Consider the following 17,234-nt stretch of genomic DNA (forward strand, 5'->3'; position numbering starts at 1 on the left):
GCCGCATCGCTCGCGCCCACCGTCGCAGCCGCCGACGTCTCGAGCTGCGCCAGGTCGTCTGCGTCCGCGCCGACCGCGCCCGCCCGCGCCACAATGCTCGCCACAAGCTCGCTCGCCGCTGCCACCAGGCTCTGCGCCGCCAGTGCGGGGTACGCCTTATTCGAGTTGCCAGTCACCGCCAGCGACCCACTCTCCAGCATCATCGGCGAGTCGCCGCACGCGTTGATCTCCACGCCCAGCGTCTTCATCGCAGCCTTGGCAGCATCGGCCACCGCGCCGTACACCTGCGGAATCTCCGCCAGGCACGCTGCCGGGCTTCCGCCGGCCGCGTCGGCCGCGTCGCTCCGCGCCGCACGCGCCGCCGCGTATGCCTCCGAGTGCCACATCTCCGGCAGCGCAAATGTCCGCAGCACGTCCGCAATCTGCCGCTGGCCCTTGTGCGGCCGGCCCATGTGGACAAGCTCGTCAAACGGCTGGATCGGCCCGCCAAGCACCGCCCACGACACCGTCGACACCACTGCAGACTGCCCGACTAGCACCGCGAGCTTCGTCGCCGCAAGCACCGCGTACGCCGTCGTCGGCGCCGTCCCGCTCGTCAGCGCAAGTGCCTCCTTGGCCGCCAGCGAGACTGGCTTGCATCCTGCAGCCTTGAACAGCTCCGGCGTCGCCGTCACAGGTTCGCCGCGCACAAGCACCCGCCCGGCGCCCACCAGCGGCGCCATCGCCGCCGCCGTCCGCCCGGCCTCGCTCCCACTCAGCGGCACCGCAGGCACAATGCCGGCGTTGAACACCTTGATCGCCGCCTGCACCAGCGACTTGCGCACCCCGGTCCCGCCGCTCAGCATGGCGTTGATCTTGAGCACAACCATCATCCGCGCAGCCTGCGGCGACGCGTACGCCTCGGCACCCGCATCCTCCGGAAGCTCGGCGTACGCCTCCTCCACCATCGACTTGAACCAGTTGGTCGTCGCCATGTTGATCTCCTTCTTGCCAATGACCTCACCGACCGCCGACGCCCCGCCGCAGCCCGAGTTGACATCGGCCACCACCGCCTCCTTCTTCTTCAGCAGCTTCTCCATGGTCTTGCGCGAATCCGCCACACTTGACATCGCGCTCTTACTCGCCTTGATCGTCCCCTCCACATCACCAGCCACCGCCACCAGCTGATCCACCGCCAGCGCGCTGCCCGTCAGCTCGACCTCCATACCGACTTCCTCGCTTGGGCCTGCAGACATGACTGTGGGCGGGCAAGGGACAGGGGGGGGGGGGGGCATTGAGTGAGTGCGAGAGGAAAGAAGGGAGGGAGGGGGAGGGGGAGGGGGGGGAAGGGGGCAGAGGTGGGGGGCATACTACTTGTTGTTGTCTTGAGACGTGTGTGGGTCGTGGGTGAGGGAGTGAGTTCCAGCTGTGGTGTTGTGGGATGGGCGACTGGCGTTACGGCGAGCAACGATTGATATCGATTTCGAACAATGGTGCGATCGAACGGTCGAACGATCGAACGATCGAATGAACGATGGTTGAACAATGTCATCTTCCAAGGGACACCAGAGCCTCAGTGGCTGGCGACAAAGCCAAGAACCATCGACACTGCAAGCACTTCAAGGAGAATGGCCATCTCAATACAGTATTGCCACCACCAGCACACAACACACAACATACAACACAACACAACACATCACATCACATCACATCACATCACATCACATCACATCATACCACCATCATCACATCATACCACCATCAACACACAGCACACAACACACACCTCATCACACACCTCCGCACGCCCATGACCAAACAACACATCCCACACCATCTGCATCATCATCACCCCTCTCCCACCAACATCGCCCAATCACCCCAATCCGCAAAAACAAAAAATTGTTCCACACACGAGTCTTGACCAGCTGTTGACCAGATGCCGCTAAGAGCAATATCTGCCAAACGCAACACTCGACTCAACCTCCCCCCCCCCCCCCCCCCCTCCACACACACACACGCCACGCTGTCATGCCGTGGCCACGGCCTCATTGCTGCATCCTTGCCATACTTCTATTAGTATGCGTGCTTGCCCCGCTGCCTGTGGCGCCGGCCGTGGCAACATGCTCGACGGCATGGCCCGGAACGTCGACCCTTCTCACGATCACCCACGTCCAGGCCAACGCCTTTGTCTACCACCTCCCGGACTCGCTCTCGGCCGCCAACCTCTGCGGCGTCACCCTCCGCTTCTCGACATTCCCTACAGGCGTCACGTATGCGCTCTACTCGGCCAGCTCGGACACACCGGCCGACTTTACCAAAATCGTTGCGGACACTTCGCCGATCTCGGTCGACGCGCTCGGTGGTGACGAGTACGACCTTGTCCTCGCCGAGCGCCTACCGCTAGTCGCAGGCACCCACTACGCCCTCGCCGTCGCCTCCGCTTCCACAGGCTCTCCGTATGCTGAGTCCATCGCCCTGCCGGCGGTAGCTTGCAGCGGTGGCATCTCGTACACGCGATCGTTCTCGGGCGCCGGCCTCTCGCCACCGGCCTCGCTCGCCTCGCTCGGCACCTCGACCTCGGAGCTGATGGGCGGATCGCTGACGATCTGCCCCTCGTGTCCTACCCCGCAGCCGCCGGTTGGTGGCTCGGTCTCAATTACCTCGTCTGTCGCAGGCGGCGCCCGGGTCTCGCCCGGCGACGTCGTCACCTACGCCTGTGATGCGCCCAACAACCCAGTCGGCAGCCTCACCGCCACATGCCTCTCCGATGGGACATACGACACAGCTGCGCCAACATGCGTCCCACCTTCACCGCCACCGCCTCCGTCTCCGCCTCCTCCTTCGCCTTCCCCTCCACCATCCCCACCTCCGTTCCCTCCTCCACCACCGCCGCCCTCGCCGCCGCCACCATCTCCTCCTCCCCCTCCATCCCCGCCACCACCGCCCTCGCCGCCACCACCATCGCCTCCTCCCCCTCCATCGCCTCCTCCGCCGCCTCCTCCCCCTCCATCGCCTCCTCCGCCGCCTTCGCCGCCGCCGCCCCGCGCGCCCGGCCCGATCATAACCGCCCTCATCGCTGACGATCCTGACAACGCTGACGAAGTTGTCTCTGCCGGCGACACACTCACACTTTCCTTTTCCTCGCCCACCAATACCCCTCACCTGCCGACCGCCACCGAGCTCGATGCCGCTTTCGTGCTCGCCTTCACCGCTGCCGATCTGGCGAGTCCGGTCGCGCTCTCGGTCGCGCTCTCGCCGTCGCTCTCCGGCGCGTGGTCTGCCGACGGCAAGCTCCTGACCATTACCCTCGGCACGCCATCCGCCTCGGCGCAGCAGCTCCGCATCGGCTCCACCATCGTTGTGCCGACCGGCGCCGTGGCCATTACCACTGCCACCGGCTGGTCGCTTCCCGCCACTAGCCCGTCGGCAAAGCTCTCGGGCACCTGGGGCTCGCTCGCATCGACGCTCATGCTCATCAACGACGCTACCGGTGCCATCACTCGCCTCTCTCCGTCGTCGGTTTTCGATGCTGGAGAACTAGTCGAGGGCGATGCCCTCTCCGTCCTTGCCCAGCTCTCCAAGCCGCCATCCTCAGCAGTTGCCATCGACCTCAGCTTTGCCGACGGCAGCAATTCGCCAATCGAGCCTGGCCGTCCCGCCCACCTCACTCTTACCTCACCGACCGCCGCACCAAATCCGGCTGCCGCGCTCCGGCTCGTTTTCGACGCCTTTAACTGGAACGTTTTTCAGAGAATCGAGATCCGGAGCCTCGCCGACTCCTACGCCTCGGAGGATCCTGCCGCAGTTGTTGTCGCCCTGACACCAGCGCCGAGCTCCGATGCCAGCTTTGTGGCTGCCTTTGCCGGCGCCCGCCTCACCGCCGTCGTTGTTGATGCAACGCCGGAAGGTCTCTCGCTTGCGCCGCACACCCTGCCCTTTCCCATTCCGCCCGTCTTTCTCTCCGACGAGTCATCGGTTGCGCCCGGCACGACTCTCATCACAGAGGCGGGCCACGTCTCATGCTCAGCCATTGCGCTGCAGTCGACGCCGTGGCTCGCAGGCGCGGGCGCCGATGCGCGCCCCGCAACTGTCCGGGTCTCCCTCAAAACGCCCACTACTCGTCTCCGCCTTGTCCGCGGCGCTTGGGATGTCACCGCTCACATCCCGCCACTCCGCATCACCCAGGCGACTCCGGTCGGACTTGCGCTCCGCGCTACTCTCGACGTTGACTTTGATGCTTCCAACTGGAACCTGCCGCAGCCGTTTTGTGTCGTCGCGATCACAGACGACGAGCCAGATAACTCGGCTAATGTTGCTGTCACGTACGCCATCGCTGGCTCGGGAACCAGGTCGACGCCGTTTGCGCCAGCTATCAACGCCCTCCCGCCGTCGCAGATCCGAATCGTCTCGGCGTCTTGGCCGCTGGTAACCGGAACCCGTCCGCGGGTGGCAGCCATGGCTGGCTCGATGGTCACTCTTCTTGGCCGCAACCTCGGCCTCAACCTCGACCTGGACATCGCCTCACAATTGGCCCCCGTTGACCGCTCCAACGTCACCATGCTCTCGCCAAGTTCCGAGCTGCAGCTCCTGACGGCGCCGGTCGAGTCCAAAGGCTATCTCGCTGTTACAGTCACTGAGCCCACGACTCGCCTCTTTGCAATCTATTCGGACCTGTTCTTTACTGATGATTGCCCGTACGAGGGCCAGTTTGGCCGCGGAACCGCATGTGGTCCCTGTCCGATCGGCGCCATTTGCCCCGGTGGCTACCGGCTCTGGCCGCAGCCGGGCTACTGGACCGAGGCTGAGGACGCCGGCTACGTAGCGGCGTGTGCATCACCGGCATCTGAACGGTGCGCTGGTGGCAAGGCATCCGGGTGCGGAAGTGGCTACCGTGGGCGGATGTGCGCCCAGTGCGATGTTGGCTACTACCAGCTCGGCTCACGATGCGTGGCGTGCTCCGACTCCAAGGTCGTTTTCGTCACCCTCATCCTCACCAACGTGGTCTTTGGCCTCCTCTTCCTCGCCGCCGTGGTTCTGCTCTCGGATGCGTACCTCAACGTGGCGACCCAGCTGCTGCTCGCGGTGGTCATGGTGTACTCGGTGGCCAAGACCAATGCGGGTGCGATGGACGGCTTCCTTGCCGAGGCCTACCAACTGCTCTCGATCGTGGCCATGGACCTCCGGTTTGTGCGGCCGGGGTGCGAGACCATCCCAGGCTCGTACCTAGCGCTCTTCTACGGTGCGGTCTCGATGTGCGCCGCCATGGCTCTCTTGGTCGTGGCCACGCTGGCAATGCTGCTGCGACTTCGACGCTCCGCCGCCACTTTTTACGCCGATCGCCTCCCACGCGCGCTTCTCATCTTTAGCACCATGGTCTACATCACGCTGACGACCACCTTTCTCGAGGCCCTGTTCTGTGTCCCGGGCGCTGGGGGCGACCGAGTCGTGGCCGCCGCCCGCGACATGGTCTGCCTCAAAGGCTCGCACCGCCCAATGTTTGTTCTTGCTCTCATTGGCGTCATAGCATACGCCGCTGGCTTTCCGCTGCTCGTTATGTACAAGCTGCGATCGTTTGCGGCAAGCGGTCTGGTATCCAACGTCGACGACGAGGCGCATGCCCGAGTCCGCGCCCGCTACGGCTACCTCTTTGAGCAGTATACCGAGTCGATGTACTGGTGGATCCTGGCTCAGCTGGCTCTCTTTGGCTCCATCGCTCTAGCCAACGTCTTCCTCCGTGACTTTGAGTGGATCCAGGCCTGCATCTCGGCATCCGCTCTCTTTGCTGTCGCCATCCTAGCCCTCGTCCTCCGTCCGGCAAAAGTCGCGTGGAAGAACGGAGTCACCGCTGGCACCTACTTGACTGGTGCCTTTTCGACCATGAGCAACCAGATTGTAGCCAGTTCGCTCGTCTCGCGCTCGCTGGGTTTGACCCTGTCGCGGGTGGTGTTCTTCATCGCGCTCTCGGCCATGCTAGCTGGCTTTGCCTGGGCAGGTTTGACCGCTGTTCGTGGCCTTCGCCGTCGCTCAAAGGTGGTGGCGCTGTCCCAATCGCATCTGGCGGCGCCGACCGTGGCTCCGTCGTCATCATCAGCGTCGACGGCGTCGTCCGACTCGCGGCCGCCTGCCGACATTCTCGACGCCGCCCGTCTGGAGTTCCAGGCCTCCCAGGACTTGCGCGCCTCGGCCTCGCTTGTCATTGCATCGATTTCGCGAAGCCTGAACTCACACCAGCTGCCAGCGGTGGTAGACCGCAGTATCTCTGACTTTAAGCCGATGAGCTCGTCGACGTCGTCAACTTCGTCTGCGATCTCGTCGTCGTCGTCCGTGTCGTCGTCGGCAGCGGCTGCACCAGTGCCTGCTGACTTGCTTGAGGAACAAGGCTCATGTGCTCCGCTCCCGTTTCTGGCGCAGCAGCAGTCGAGCGGCCTAGTCGCACCGCCCACGGCGATGAGCCCGCGTAGCCGGATCAGTCCGCGCTCACCACGCAGCAAGCCGTTCAAGCGCGCGCTGACCATCGACCTCACCTCGGATTTGCGGAAGACATCGCAGCGAGTGTCAAGCAGCATATCCGCGTCGCACATGGCGCCCGACACATGCCAGACGGCACGGCGACAGCGTCGCTCACGGCGCAACACCTCAGGCGCCGGCGGCGCTGGCACCAACTCTCTCCGCCAGTTGCGCTCGATCGATACAATGGCAACTAGGTCTCCATCGGGACACGTTGTGCTCTCCAGCCGACTGCACGTCCGCCAAATGTCCGTCGACGGAACGCACAGCGTCTTTATTCGAAAGTCGACGCTTGCGTCGGCAGCGGTGGGCGGAAGAACCAGTCCATCGCGCCTCAGAAGCCACCGATCCGAGTCACGCTCTGGCCTCGAACCGCAGCCCAGCTCGCACTCGCGCTCGCCAGCTCGCACCTCCAGCCGCACTCTGCGGCGATCGCCCACTGCATTCACCTCGACCTCGGCCAAGCCGCGCCCGATGTCGTTGTCGCATCGCAGAGAAAGCTCCGCCGATCGCCAGTTGACGCCGCGCTCGCGGTCGTAAACCTGCTCTGCTGCCTCCTACCCGTCGTGAAGGCGTTTGCCAAGTAGCGCGAAATGCCACCAATTTCGCCGCGTCCGGCAACCGGGACAGCAACGCCGCCACGCCACGCCACGCCACACCACGCCGGCCGAGGCCTCCACGCCGGCCTCCACACCCCCTACTCGCTGCAAGTGACTCTCCACGTCACTCGCCTCCCGCCCGCCCACGCCGTGCTACCTACCGTGGAGGGAGCATGGCCGTGGCCTCCTTGCGCCCACTCTCGGCGCTGGTCAACTCCGTTGCAGCTGCCGGCCTCATGGTCGCCCTCGTGCTCGTCCTTGCCGCCCTCGCGCCTGCAAGCCATGGCGCAGCCGTTTGCACCGTGGATTGGGGCGGAACGGCCGATGCCGAGGCGATGACGGGTTTTTTGCATGCAAACGCTTTTTTCTATCACTCGCCGGACACCATGGCCAATGCCACGCTCTGCGGTGCCACACTCCGCTTCTCCTCACCGCCGTCGTCGGTCACCTACGCGCTCTACGCCGCGAGCTCGGACACGCCGGCGGCGTACACCAGAGTTTTTGCAGATACTACCACAAGCTCGATCAATGCCATCGGCGGAGACGCCTATGAGGTCGAGCTTGTCCAGAAGCTGCCGTTGGTGGCGGAAAGTACTACGCGCTGGCGGTGACGTCGTCGGAAACAGGCGTGATGTACCGCGAGCCGGCGGCGCTGCCGGCGCTCACCTGCGATGGTGGCATCTCGTACACCCGCTCGTTCTCGGCCTCGAGTACCGTGCTCCCCTCATCCTTGGGTGCAGTCAACACGTCGACGGCCGAGATGATGGGCGGCTCGCTCACCATCTGCCCCTCGTGCCCGATGCCGCCGCACGTTCGCGGTGGAACCTTTTTCAGCTCGTCGTCGGTGGCGGGGGGCGAGCGAATGGCTCCAGGTGATACAGCGACGTACTGGTGTCTGCTCAGCCGGGCTGCCGGAATCAGCATAGTATGCCAGGGCGACGGGGCGTACGATCGCGAGCCGCCGATGTGTATCCGACCATCGCCGCCGCCGCCGGCATCGCCTCCGCCGCCACCGCGGGCACCGGCGCCGACCATTGTCGCGCTCATCGCCCATGACCCCGACAACGCAGACGATGTGGTGTCGGCCGGCGATACGCTCACGCTGTTTTTTCACAGCCGACCAACGCGCCGCCGCTGGCATCTGTCGCTGTCCTCGACGCGGCCTTTGCAGTTGTATACGCCGCTGACGAGCAGCCGTCAAACCCGGTCCCGCTCTCGGCCGCGCTCTCACCAGACCTAGTCGGCGTGTGGTCGTCCGATGGCACCGAGCTGGTCATCACGCTGGGCGAGCCTGTGGCGGGTGCGTCTCGCCTCCAGATCGGATCGACCACCGTGCTGCCGACCGGCTCGGTCCCGATCTACGACGCGTCCGGCTGGTCGTTCCCTGTGCTCAAGCCGTCGGCCAAGCTCTCCGGCTCGTGGGGGACAGAAGTGGCCAGCCTGATTGTCGTCGACGACACGGCAAGCTCCGTCCTCCCACTCACCAGCGGGGCAGAGGTCTCGCTTGGCGGGTTGCGCGAGGGCGAGACCGCGCCGCTGCTTGTGCAGCTCACCCGCGAGCCGGCTGCCGAGGTTGTCATCGCAGTCGCTCTTGCTGCCAGCGCCGATGTGCCAATCGAGCCTGGTCGCCCGCCGCATCTTGTGCTCTCGTCGCCAGCTGCACTCCCAGGATCGACGTCCCGAGCCATCCAGCTCCGCTTTGACGCCTCAAACTGGAACGTTTTCCAGGAGCTAGCCCTGGTGGCGCCTGCCGATGCGTTTGCTGCCGAGGGCGCGGTGACCGTCAATGTTTTGTTCTCTTTTGCGCCGGACTCTGATCCGGCGTTTTTGCGCTCGCTCGGGCCAGCGCCTGCTCCCGTCTCGGTCATTGTTCTTGACGTCACTCGCGACAGCCTCGACGTTACACCATTTGATCTCGCAGTCCCGATCCGTCCATCTTTCCTTATCAACGAGCCACCAGTGGCGCCGGGTACTGCAGTCGTTACTGAAGCTGGGCATGTCTCGTGCTCGGCCATTGCGCTTCAGTCGCGTCCGTGGCTCAAGGGTGCGACTGTTGCGCACCCAGCGTCTGTCCGAGTTGTTGTCGAAACGTCGACGAGCCGGCTGCGGCTTGTCCGCGGAGTGTGGGACGGCGACACACACGTGCCACCACTCCGGATCACGTCGACACTGCCGGTTGGTCTTGACCATGCGCAGTCACGCAGCTTTGACTTTGGCCCGGAGACTTGGAGCGCTCCGCAGCACTTTTGCATTGCCGCTCTCTCTGACGACGTGTCGGCCAACTCGGCCGATGCAGCCGTGACCTTCCGCATCGATGCGTCTGAAACGCGGTCGACGTCGTATCCGCCGTCGGCCGAGCCGCTGCTGTCATCGCCCGCCCGCATTGTTTCGGCGTCGTGGCCGCTTGTGACTGGCACTAGTCCACGCGTGGCGGCAATGGCCGGCTCTGTGGTCACGCTGCTCGGGCGGAACCTGGCGAGAGACCTCTCGGTCAATGTTGCTTCGCAGCTCACGCCTGTCGACGGTGCGTCGATGACGGTCTCCGAGTCCGGGACCGAGCTCAGGCTCATGCTGCCGCGGGTGATGGCCAAGGGCTATCTCACGGTGACGGTTGCCGAGACGGCGACGGGTATGGAGGCGACGTACACCGAGTTGTTTTTTACTGATGATTGCCCATACGAGGGCCATTTTGGCCGCGGTGTCGCATGTAGGCCTTGTCCGATCGGCGCCATCTGCCCCGGCGGCTACCGGCTCTGGCCGCGTCCTGGCTACTGGACCGAGGCCGAGTATGCCGGCTATGTGGCGGCATGCGGAGCGCCGGCGTCAGAGCGATGTGTGGGTGGCAAGGCATCCGGGTGCGGAAGCGGCTACCGCGGGCGGATGTGTGCCGAGTGTGATGTCGGCTACTATCAGCTGGGCACGCGGTGTGTGCCGTGCTCGAACTCGAGGGTGCTGTCGGGAGTGCTCATTGCGGCCAATGTGGTCTTTGTCGTGCTTCTCCTTGCCGCGATGGTCATGCTCTCGGACACCCATCTGAACTATGCGGCCCAGGCGCTGCTCGCGATGGTCCTAGTGTACTCGGTGGCCAACGCCAACGCCGGCGCGGTGGCGCAGACCCTTGCAGATGGGTACCAGCTTCTCTCTATTGCGGCGATGGACCTGCAGTTTGTGCGGCCTGGATGCGAGATGGTCCCCGGCTCGTACGAGGCGGTATTCTTCGGGACGCTGGGCGCATGGGCGGCTTTGGTGGTGCTTGCCTGTGGTGTGCTTGCCAACCTGTTGCTCTGCTGTCGGTCGCGAGCTGCCCAGTTTTCGGACCGGCTGCCGCGGGCGCTAATGCTGTTGGCCGACGTGATGTACTTGCCTGTGACGAGTGCGTGCTTGGAGGCCATGTTTTGCGTGGACGGAGTCCGTAGTGATCTCGTAGTTGCCGCGGCGCGCAACTTGGAGTGCTTCCGCGGCTTGCACATTGCGATGTTTGCTACTGCGCTCTCTGGGCTGGTGTTGTACTCGCTTGGATACGTGGTAGCGGTGGCGCTCAACGTGCGGCTGCTCCGGTACCTTGGCTACGTGACGACGCAGCTGACGTCACGGAGCTCACGGGTGCTTGCGCGGCACGGATACCTTGTAGAGCAATACCACGAGCAGGCGTACTGGTGGCAAGTGGCGCAGCTTACCATGTTTGCAGTCGTTGCCGCCATTAGCGTCTTTCTTCGCGACGCCGAGTGGGCCCAGGCCGGGATGACTGCGGTGCTGCTCTACGGCGCCGCGTGCGTCGTGGTGGTTGTCCGCCCGCTGCGAGCGCCATGGCGGAACGTGGTGCTGGCCGCAACCTACGCGACAGCGGCAACGGTGGCGATATTCAACCAGTTGGTAGCGGACACGATGAGTGAGAGCGCCGGGCGTGTCGCCTCGCTCGTAGTCTTTGTCATCGCCATGGTCGGTGTCGGTGGCTGCGCCGTGTGGGTATGCCGGACTGTCGCCGGGCTCCAGCTGCGCAAGCGGCGGACCAAGGTCGACGATATAGCGGTGATGGTCACACGTGTATTGTCGACCTCATCCGAGTCGACAGACCGCACCAGACACCACGAGGCTGAGGCTAAGGCCAACCGCGCAGCTCATCGTGAGCTCCTTGCCGAGAACGTGCTCTCGCTCCCATCGCTCATCTCGCCGGCGGCCACCCAGGTGCTCCCGGGCACGCTGATGGACGCGACGGGCGCTGTCTCGCTATCGCTCTCGTCACCGACAACGTCGTCGTCGACATCGTCGTCGTTCTCGCTGTCGTCGTCGCTCTCACTATCGTCGTCATTGGCTCAATCGCCACCGTGGGAGCTGTCCGAGTTGGTGACCGCTGCCGGCGCGCGGCTGAATGTGACCGTACCCGGTGAGGGTGAGAGCACCATTGTCGAGCGCTGGGCGCACCACCAGTCGTACCGGATATCGCACTCGGTCTCCGACGAGTACGGACCGGCAATAGCCTCGCTTCAACGTGTGCCATCACGCAGCCCACCTTCAGATGCCTTCAGCTCGTTCGACTCGACATCGTCGCTCTGGCAAGGCCAGCCGCCGTCTTTGTCTGAATCGTCTGGGTCGTGGTCGTCGGCGTCTGGGTCGTGTGAGCCGACCTCGCCAGCCCCGCCGTCGCCGCCATCTGCGCTGCCTCTGCCAACATCGCCAACACCGCCAACACCGCCATCACCGCCATCCCCGCCGACCCCGCCGACCCCGCCGACCCCACCGACCCCATCATCCCCGCCATCCTCGTAACATTCGACATTGTGTGCATGTGATGAAACCAGTGAAGCACCCGTAGCCTACCCTGATCGCCATACCTCTCCCCCTCTCCGCCTCCAATCGATCGGTTCCATTTGACTCCTCCCCCCCTCCCCTCCCCCCCCTCCCCCCTTTGGTGCCGAACGCCATCCATCCTTCTTTCGGCCACCGCCACCATACCACACGCGACCTAGGTCGGACCCACCCCCCCGACGGCCACCACCCCGACACCCGGCACCACCCCACGACCCTACCCCCCGCGAGCATGCCGTACATCACGCCGGCCATGCTGGGCAAGGTGCAGCAGGATGCGTCTGCCGTGCGCAATGTGTGCATCCTCGCCCATGTGGACCACGGGAAGACAACGCTCTCCGACTCACTCATCGCCACCAACCAGATCATCTCATCGCGACTGGTGGGAGAGGTGCGATACATGGACTCGACGCCCGAGGAGCAGGCACGGGGCATCACCATGAAGGCATCGGCCATCTCGCTTCTCCATGGTTTCATGCCCAAGGAGGCAGACAAGCCGCAGCCGCATCTCATCAATCTCATCGATTCTCCCGGTCATCTCGACTTTGCTCAGGAGGTCTCCACCGCTGTCCGCAACTGCGATGGTGCACTGGTCCTCGTCGACGTCCTCGAGGGCGTCTCCAAGCAGACTCATGGCGTGCTCGAGCAGGCCTGGCGGGAGCAGCTCACCCCGATTCTGGTCTTTAACAAGATCGATCGCCTCATCCTCGAGCTCAAGCTCGATCCCATGGAGGCCTACGAGCACATGCGCCAGCTGCTGGAGCAGGTCAATGTTATCACAGGCACTCTTTTTGTCTCGGACTTGCTCTCCAAGTACGACTCGGCCGCCGCGAACTCAAGCGATGGGGCAAGCGGCGGCACGACGGCTGCCGGCGACAGCCCGAACGACGACGACATCTGGGCCGACGCCGACGACAAGGACCTCTACTTTTCGCCCGAGCGCGGTAACGTGCTCTTTGCCTCAGCCATCGATGGCTGGGCTTTTTCGCTCGAGCACTTTGTCGAGCTGTACGCAGCTAAGATGGGCGCGTCGCGCAAGGCGCTCTCGCGCACTCTCTGGGGCCCTTACTACTACCATCCCAAGAAGAAGACCATTCTTAAGCACGACGACGCCAAGGGCAAGCTCAAGCCGCTCTTTGTCTCGCTTGTCCTCTCCAACATCTGGTCCGTCTACACCGCGTCGGTCGTCGCGCCCGACCCGGACAAGATCGACAAGATCGTGGCCTCGCTCAAACTTCGCATTCCGGCCCGCGTCCTCCGCTCCAAGGATCGCCGCATCCTCGCCAAGACCATGATGGCGCAGTGGCTCCCGCTTGCCCCGGCCATCCTCGACAAGGTCGTCACCGTCCTTCCCTCGCCGCGCACCGCGCAAGCGCTCCGCTTCCCCATGCTCCTCCCGACGCTGGCGAGCCCCGAGCCGCCAGCCCACCTCGATGCCGCCGTTGGCACCGCCGTCGCCGCCTGCGACCCGCTCGCTCCGGTCACGCTGGCCTTTGTCTCCAAGATGGTCGCCTTTGCCGCAGACACCCTTCCGGCGCCCGAGCAGGTCATCTCCACTGCGTACCGTGACAAGCGCCAGCGCGAGAAGGATGGTGACGCCGCAGCAAGCGCTAGTGCGGACGGCGGCGCGCCTGACGCGTCCGACGACGTCGACCCGGGCATCCCGTTGCCCGACGACTTTGACGAGGCCGACGCCGCCGCCGCCCGCGCCGCAGCCGCGGCGTCAAGCTCGGCCGCCAGCGCCCCGGCGCAGTCGCGCTCGCCGGACGACACCATCTTTGTGGCCTTCACCCGCGTCTTTGCCGGCACGCTCTCAGTCGGCGACACGGTGTATGTGCTCGGGCCCAAGTACGATCCGCGGCGGCCGGACGAGCACGTGGCGTCGATCACCATCACCACGCTCTTCCTCATGATGGGCCGCTCGCTCGAGTATGCTCAGTCGGTCCCTGCCGGCAACGTGTGCGGCATCGGCGGGCTGGAGGATGTGGTCTTCAACACCGCCACGCTCTCGACCTCTCTCGCCGTTCCCTCGTTTACCGCCATGCAGCAGCAAGTCGCGCCCATTGTGCGCGTCGCGGTCGAGCCGCGGAACCCGGCTAACTTGGCCAAGGTCAAGGACGGCTTGCGCATCCTCAACCAAGCCGACCCGTGCGCCCAGGTTCTTGTTCAGGCCAATGGCGAGCACGTCCTTCTTGCTGCCGGTGAACTCCATCTGCAAAAGTGTCTCAAGGATCTCCGTGAGCGCTTTGCAAAGTGCGCCGTCTGGGCCTCGGACCCCATTGTGCCGTACCGCGAGACCGTTGTCTCGCTTGTCGACGATGCCAACGTCGACTCGCGTGCCGCCACCGACGTTGCGCCCGAGGCTCGTGCCCGCGCTGCCGCCGCCGTCGCCGCCGCTGACGCCGGCCTCGCACACCCAATCATGGCGCTCGCGACGCCTTCGAACGAGACGAGCCGCTCGTCAGCAGCGACTTCTCTGGCTCCTTCGGATTCCGACGGCGCCGCGTCGAGTAGCGCGCCCGACGCGCCGGCGCCTGCCGACGATGTAGACGGCGACATCGACACCACGGCGGCCGGGCGGCTCGGACGCGGGCTTGCGTGGGGTGCGGCTGGCGGAGCGGCTCGTCGCTGCGCACCTTACCGCAACCGGCGAGCATCCGCTCGCCGGCGCAGCTTTCCACCTCGGCCCGACGGCGCCGGTTGTCGCCGCGCTCTCGGCTGACAAAACTTGCGCCGTGTTTGTGTCGGCGGCGCCGATGCCGGGCTCGCTAGTGGGCGCCATTGACGCCGCGCGCGATGCGCTCAAGGACGCGATGGGCACGTCGGCGAGCGCGGCGCAGGACGCGGTGCGCGAGACCGGGCTCGCACCCGCGTTTGAGGCCGCCGGATGGGGCCATCTCGTCGACGCGGTGGCGGCGCTCGGCCCGTCGCGGGTCGGGCCCAACGTCCTGCTCAACGGCCTCGCGGCGGCGACGGATGCGGAGCTCGTCGACGAGCTCATGTCGTCGATGGCGACCGGGTTCCAACTGGCGACCTCGGCCGGCCCGCTCTGCGCCGAGCCGTTGATGGGAGTGGCGTTTGAGGTTGTCGGCCTGCTGCGGATTGCCGGCGCCGAGGTCAACTCGGCCGCCGCCGCCAACTACGGCCCGCTTGCCGGGCAAATGATGTCTGCTATGAAGAGTGCAGCTGGCGAGGCGCTCCTCGCACAGTCGCCGCGGCTGATGGAGGCCATGTACAAGTGCGAGGTGCAGGCCAACGCCGACTCGCTGGGCAAGCTCTATGCGCTTCTTTTCCAGCGGCGCGGCAAGGTTCTCAACGAGTCGATGCGCGAGGGCACGCCGTACTTTGTCATCGAGGCCCTGCTCCCGGTCTCCGAGTCGTTTGGCCTCGCCGACCGCATCCAGCGCTCGACCACCGGCGTCGCCGCCCCTCAGCTTGCTTTTGCCTCGTTTGCCACCAACCCGCTCGACCCGTTCTGGGTCCCGCGGACCGAGGACGAGCTCGAAGAGTACGGCGCGACGACCAACGAGCCGAACAAGGTCTTTGCCCTCATGAACGCCGTCCGCTCCCGCAAGGGTCTGGAGATCTTTGAGAAGCTCGTCGAGCACGCTGACAAGCAGCGGACGCACAAGCGCAACAAGTAAGACTACGTTCAGAGTGGGGAGGGGAAGGGGGAGGGGGGAGCTAGGTCATTCATTCTTGGCGGCTGAGACACTGGTGGCAGCCGTCGTTGCCGCAGCAGCCTCCGAGGAGGAGGCGGCGGTGGACGAAGCCGCGGCGTCATCGGACGGGCCGTCGTCGGCGGATTGCGGCTGGGTCGGGCCGGCCGAGTCGGCGGTTTCTGGGGCCGGTGCCGGGCCGGCGTCGCCGGTCGACTGGGAGAGCCAGGGGTGCTTGAGCATGTCTGCGGCCGAGGCGCGCGACTTGGGATCAAACTCGAGCATGGGCTGAAGGAAGAACGAGAGGGCGACGGCCTCCTTGAGCGGCCAGCCGTACTTTTCGCGGAGGACGGCGTGGATGCGCCACTCCCGCAGGTTGCGGATGTTGCGCAGCTCGCCGCGGCGGGTGAAAAAGTCCCGCGCATACTTGCCACGAGTAGCGACTGCGCGGGGCATGGGACCCAGTGTCTCAATCAGCCTCGCCAAGTGATCCTCGTCACGCGAGTAGTAGCCACCCGAGTGCGGGTTGAACAGAAAGTCGCCCGTGCAGAGCTCAAAAATCATGCAAGCCAGCGACCAGACATCCACCTTGGTCGAGTAGCCAGCGCCGAGGATGACCTCGGGTGCCCGGTACTGGCGCGTCTGGATGTCGTCGGTAAAGTGCTTGTCGACCCAGCACGCGTTGCCGAGATCCGCAATCTTGACCTTGGTCGAGAGGTCGACCTTGACCTCCTTCCGTCGCTTCTTGGACGGCGACCGCGACTCGGATGCCGACGCACCCTCGGCCGCCGCGTCCTCGGACGCCCGCGTCGCCTCGGTTCCGCGCGTCGCACGCTCGCCGTCGCCGCCCTTGCCGTTGAGTGACGCATTCGACTTGTTCTTCTCTTTCTTGGCCTTGGACTGCTTGCGCCGCAGCTTGCGGTCGCGCCGCCGGCCGAACCCACGCACGTGCGCCAGGTTTGGCGGCGTGGCCGCCATCTCCTGAAGCTCCTCCTCGGAAATCGTGAGCAGCACGTTCTCCGGCTTGAGGTCCGTGTGAATAATCCCGCACTCGTCGTGGAGAAAGGCAAGGCCCTCGAGGACCTGCTTGGCAATTCGCCGCACAATGTCCAGTGGGAGCCCATTGTAGTTGGACTGCTTGATGAGCCGGAGCAGGTTGCAGTGGAGGACCTCAAAGACCATGCACACGTGCTTGCCGTGCGGGCCGTAGTGCACAAAGTGGTCGATGAGGTGCACCACAGGCTGCTTGCCGCCCACATCGTGCTCAGACGCACGGGCAAGGAGCTTCACCTCATCCTCCGCTGCCTCCATGTAGTGCGGCGACGACTTGACAATCTTGAGCGCCACATACCGGCCCGAGTCCTCGTCCAGCGCCAGCCACACCGTCGAAAAGTGGCCCCATCCGAGCTTGCGCACAACCCGGAACCGCGAGTTGAACGTGTGTCCAATGTCCACCGGGTGGTAGCCGCCTGTGGAAGAGGTGGGAGAGGGAGAGGGGAGGAGGGGGGGGGGGTGAGGCGGTGATATGCCAGAAAGCGGGAAAAGGCCGTGAAAGTGGCAGGAGGGGAAGGGGGGGGGGGGGGGGGAGGGAGGGGGGCGAGGTGGTGGCGAAGGCCGGAACCCGGGCGTAGGGGTAGTGGTCGAGGGTAGGGTGCGAGGAGGGACCCCGATCACGACGGAC

At 65.1% G+C, this 17,234-nt stretch overlaps 5 protein-coding genes across 5 annotated transcripts in view; 3 read left to right on the forward strand and 2 right to left on the reverse strand.

The window, feature by feature from the left end:
• The window catches only part of AMSG_12331 (uncharacterized protein), a gene marked incomplete at both ends in the record, with an annotated part of 10,276 nt that extends 9,041 nt beyond the window's left edge, over positions 1 to 1,235 (reverse strand). The window contains one exon of the mRNA XM_013898000.1: positions 21 to 1,235. Within this exon, the coding sequence (XP_013753454.1) occupies positions 21 to 1,235 (1,215 nt within the window). The remainder of the gene's footprint in view (positions 1 to 20) is intronic.
• Positions 1,236 to 2,060: 825 nt separating this feature from the next.
• Positions 2,061 to 7,049, forward strand: AMSG_10205 (uncharacterized protein; the record flags this gene model as incomplete). Its single annotated transcript, XM_013897953.1, has 3 exons — positions 2,061 to 2,126; positions 2,158 to 2,781; positions 3,163 to 7,049. The coding sequence occupies 3 exons, from the start codon at positions 2,061 to 2,063 to the stop codon at positions 7,027 to 7,029; spliced, it is 4,557 nt and encodes a 1,518-aa protein (XP_013753407.1). The 3' UTR covers positions 7,030 to 7,049.
• A 212-nt stretch (positions 7,050 to 7,261) lies between these two features.
• Positions 7,262 to 11,855, forward strand: AMSG_10206 (uncharacterized protein; the record flags this gene model as incomplete). Its single annotated transcript, XM_013897954.1, has 3 exons — positions 7,262 to 7,651; positions 7,681 to 8,166; positions 8,205 to 11,855. The coding sequence occupies 3 exons, from the start codon at positions 7,262 to 7,264 to the stop codon at positions 11,853 to 11,855; spliced, it is 4,527 nt and encodes a 1,508-aa protein (XP_013753408.1).
• A 271-nt stretch (positions 11,856 to 12,126) lies between these two features.
• Positions 12,127 to 15,554, forward strand: AMSG_10207 (uncharacterized protein; the record flags this gene model as incomplete). The annotated part of the gene is made up of 2 exons (XM_013897955.1): positions 12,127 to 14,497; positions 14,568 to 15,554. The coding sequence occupies 2 exons, from the start codon at positions 12,127 to 12,129 to the stop codon at positions 15,536 to 15,538; spliced, it is 3,342 nt and encodes a 1,113-aa protein (XP_013753409.1). The 3' UTR covers positions 15,539 to 15,554.
• A 16-nt stretch (positions 15,555 to 15,570) lies between these two features.
• Positions 15,571 to 17,234, reverse strand: part of AMSG_10208 (CMGC/SRPK protein kinase) — a 2,794-nt gene continuing 1,130 nt past the window's right edge. The window contains exon 2 of the mRNA XM_013897956.1: positions 15,571 to 17,022. Within this exon, the coding sequence (XP_013753410.1) occupies positions 15,584 to 17,022 (1,439 nt within the window). The 3' untranslated portion in view covers positions 15,571 to 15,583. The remainder of the gene's footprint in view (positions 17,023 to 17,234) is intronic.

Source organism: Thecamonas trahens (genome assembly GCF_000142905.1).
Source record: "Thecamonas trahens ATCC 50062 unplaced genomic scaffold supercont1.61, whole genome shotgun sequence".
NCBI lineage: Eukaryota > Apusomonadida > Apusomonadidae > Thecamonas > Thecamonas trahens.